The sequence below is a fragment of the Myotis nattereri genome (assembly GCF_964212035.1).
Source record: "Myotis nattereri genome assembly, chromosome: 2".
In the NCBI taxonomy this organism is placed as follows: Eukaryota; Metazoa; Chordata; class Mammalia; order Chiroptera; family Vespertilionidae; genus Myotis; species Myotis nattereri.
Genome location: NC_138076.1, coordinates 162886780 through 162890735, shown reverse-complemented (window position 1 = coordinate 162890735; position 3956 = coordinate 162886780). Strand labels below are relative to the sequence as shown.

General features: G+C 56.8%; 1 protein-coding gene across 1 annotated transcript; it reads left to right on the top strand.

Moving 5' to 3' along the window:
• The first annotated feature begins 317 nt into the window (after window positions 1-317).
• On the top strand, window positions 318-2949 carry HOXC9 (homeobox C9). The gene is made up of 2 exons (XM_081114868.1): window positions 318-884; window positions 2581-2949. The coding sequence occupies exons 1-2, from the start codon at window positions 347-349 to the stop codon at window positions 2823-2825; spliced, it is 783 nt and encodes a 260-aa protein (XP_080970994.1). The 5' UTR covers window positions 318-346; the 3' UTR covers window positions 2826-2949.
• The last annotated feature ends 1007 nt before the right edge of the window (window positions 2950-3956 follow it).

Here is a 3956-nt window from a genome sequence, read left to right as displayed (position 1 = left end):
AGGGGGTTCTCTGCTGAGAGACGAGTTGTCCTGAGGGGGTGACGGATGCCTTGGGTCCAGAGCTCCGGACCCCCAGGAAAACGCAGGTCGCGGGGATCAGCAGAGAAGGGGGTGGGAGAAGGTATAAAAAAAAAAAAAAAAAGGCAAGGGAAAAAAAAAAAAAAAGCCCCTGCGCATTGATCCGCGCCGTATTTTTGGGTAAATACGATCACGTGGGGGCCGGGGAGCCAATGAGCTGCGGGGAAAAGGCTGGAAAAATAATTACCTGCCTTGATTGTTCTGTGAGCAGATAAAAAGTACATATACAGTTCATACAATAATCTTATGTATGTAAAACCCCGTTACGATGTCGGCGACGGGGCCCATCAGTAACTATTACGTGGACTCGCTCATCTCCCACGACAATGAAGACCTCCTAGCGTCCAGGTTTCCGGCCACCGGGGCTCACCCCGCCGCCGCCAGACCCAGCGGCTTGGTGCCGGACTGTAGCGACTTTCCGTCCTGTAGCTTCGCGCCCAAGCCGGCCGTGTTCAGCACGTCGTGGGCGCCCGTGCCCTCGCAGTCGTCCGTGGTGTACCACCCGTACGGCCCCCAGCCCCACCTCGGCGCCGACACGCGCTACATGCGGACTTGGCTCGAGCCGCTGTCCGGCGCCGTCTCCTTCCCCAGCTTCCCGGCCGGGGGCCGCCCCTACGCCCTCAAGCCGGACGCCTACCCCGGGCGCCGCGCCGACTGCGGCCCGGGCGACGGCCGCAGCTACCCGGACTACATGTACGGCTCGCCCGGGGAGCTGCGCGACCGCGCCCCGCAGACGCTGCCCTCGCCCGAGGCGGACGCGCTCGCCGGCAGCAAGCACAAAGAGGAGAAGGCCGACCTGGACCCCAGTAAGTTGGGAGCAATTTTCCTTTACAGCCGGCGCGGGAGGGGAGGGCGAGCGGGGGAGCCGGATTACACCCCGCCGGGCGGCGCAGGGAGCGCGGGAGAGGGTGAGGGCGAGGGGTGAGGACTCAATAAAAGCGAATTACCTTGGGGAGCTTTCAGGGGCAGGAAGGTCTGAAAGGGGGCCCCGAGGAGCCAGGTTGGGAGAGGGCTGAGGGGGGCTCCTCTCCCAGGAGCAGGTTTGGAGGGGAGACCCCCACCCTCCGCACCCCCAGCCCAGGCTTTTTGGCTCAGTCGTTACTTTCGAAGAAATGCAGACAGGGCCCTGGGGCCGGGGTGGGGGCGAGGTTCATTTCATGGTTTGAGGTGGGATGGGGCAGAGATGAGGAGGACACTAGGGGCAGGGAGAAAATCCACCCTGCCTCCCAGCCAGCATGGGGGGGGGGGTGTCCTCACACCACTGGAGATTAATAAAACTCAAGGTCCACGGACTCCTCTCCCAGGACCACTGAGTGCAGGGTCTGGGGGAACTTGGAGAGACAGGACTTGCAGAGTTGGGGGCGAGAAGTGGGGTCCCAGCCTCAAACTTGAAAGCCCTCTTCTGAGGGTCTGCAGGAGAGAAGGTAGAAAATGGGGGTGTCAGGGATGAGGAGTGGGGAGAGACATCTCCCCCGATTAGAGAATCACACACACACACACACACACACACACACACACACACACACACACTCATTCCAATCTGGGAGACAGGAGCCTTTAAGTGTTGCAAAGAAGGGCAGGGGTAGATGGGGAGGGGCAGGTGGGAGCTGTAGGGCCAGGGAAAGGAGAAAGAAGGGAAACAGCAGGGGAGGGGTGCAGCCCCCTGGGTGTGAGGAAGTGTCTGGGGGAGTCCCAGGAGGGGCCTTCAGGAAATCCTTTCCTCCAGCCCCATAAGGGGCCAGGCCTAATTATACCCCTCTGAGCCTTCCCTCCTTGCCCTCAGCTACTCTCATAAACCTGAAATTGGAGGCTTAGCTCCTGCAGAGCCTGTCCTGGGGCTGGCAGGAGGGGTGGGGGCCCTGGAAGTCAAACAGGGAAGCTCACATATAGGGGGGCCTGATTCCAAGGCCAGCAGCTCTCTGGGGAAGAGGAGGAAGGCTTTTCCTAGCCAGCATCACCCTGAGAATTCGCCTCAGCAGGGTTGAACTCGGAGAGCGGAGAGCGGGGATGAGCAACAGCGCTGGAGAGGGTAGTGAGGGGCTTAGGGACTCTCAGGGTCAGGAAGCAGAGCTGCTGAAATTTCAGGACTTGGTCGTGGGCTGGGTGGATGGGAGGGGGCAAAGGAGGAGGGAAGTGGGGAGGAGAGAGACCTCACTATAAAAATAAAAAACAAGAGAGAGAAGCATTTATGGGCCTATGAAACGGTTGGGAATTTGGACTTTTTATGAGGATATTCTCCAGTTACTGCTCTTGAAGCTGAGGACCAGACTGTTGGGGCTTGGACAGCTTTGATTTCCTACAGTTTTAGGAAACTGAAGTAGGGGGACATGGGGAGAGGGGCAGAATGCAAAAAGAGTGAGGGGAAATGCCTACAGCAAAACGTGTCCAAATTCAGGTTCAATTATTGGGTTTTGATAGCCTGGCTAAGACTGGGGGTGGAGTGGCAGGGATCCTGGGCTGGAAAGGGTCTCCACTGACCCCTGCCTGTGTTTGGCCCTCCAGGCAACCCCGTGGCCAACTGGATCCACGCCCGCTCCACGAGGAAGAAGCGCTGCCCCTACACCAAGTACCAGACGCTGGAACTGGAGAAGGAGTTTCTCTTCAATATGTATTTAACCAGGGACCGTCGGTACGAGGTGGCCCGGGTTCTCAACCTCACCGAGCGGCAGGTCAAAATCTGGTTTCAAAACCGGAGGATGAAGATGAAAAAGATGAATAAAGAGAAAACCGACAAGGAGCAATCCTAAACCCTGCCCCGGCCTGCTGCCTCGGCACAGCCAAGGGAAAAACAAAAAACCCCACAAAAACCCAGCCCAGGCGGGAGAGAGCACGAAAAAGGAAAGAGCAAGATAGAGAAAAGCCAATCAGCTTAAAAAGAAAAAAAAAAAGGAAAGGGAAAAGGAAAACTCTTGCGATTTGGGAGGGTTCAGTGTTGAGAAATTGGTGTTTTAGAGTTAGTTCTACCCAGCGAGGATCAGGAGGCGGGGAGAGAAACCGCATTCTCTTCTCCTGCGCAACTGAAATAAATGACACACACAATGTGATTTTTTTCCTCCTTTCTTCAGAGAAGCCAGTACTTGAATCGCTATATTTCTATTTTTTTTCCTGTATCATATTTGGTCCGGGCCATCTCTCCCCAGGCCTGGGGTGCTCTGCGTGCAGATTTTGTACAAAAAAAGATACACATACACACACAGTAATGATTCCCAGCCCAGGAGCTGAGGGGCGAGGGCCCGGGATGGTGCCGCAGGCTGGGTCCAGCGCGCAGGCCGGTGCCTTGGGCGTGTACATAGCAGTGTTTCCTATCATCCCCCCGCGTCCGTCCTGTAACGTGCTTCTGTTTGTTATGGTAGAACAGCTCTGTGTTAATATATGGAAGTCACTTAAAAAACCAGAAACCCAACTGCATCCAGTTCTCATTATTTCTCCTCCCTGTGGCTCCCAGGCTGCTGGCGTGGAGGAGGCAAGTGCTCAGATCCTTTGGGGGAGGCTGGAGCCAGGAAGGGGCTCTCTTGACCTCGGGAGGGCAAGTGCCTGCTGCTTCTCTCCAGGCTGGGTGGGGTGGGTGAGGGCTCCAGGGTGGGTGGAGGCTGCTTGGGCCTGGGTCCAGTTGTGCCTGCTCTGATAGCTGCCTAGGAGTTTCCTGGTAGCTCAATGGAGTCCAGGGGGGTGGGGGCATGGCATGAATGGCTTTCCCTCACTGTAATTAATTGTAATAATTTATGAGTACAGGAGATCGGAGGGAAGAGATAGGTAAAGATGAAAGTTGGGTGCTGGGTGAGGGCCCGGGCTGGATTCTTGCCTGACTGCATCGGTGCTTCGAGGGATGGCTAGGGGGGTTGAGTAGGGAGGGTGTGCAGTTTAGAGGAGGAAGGCCA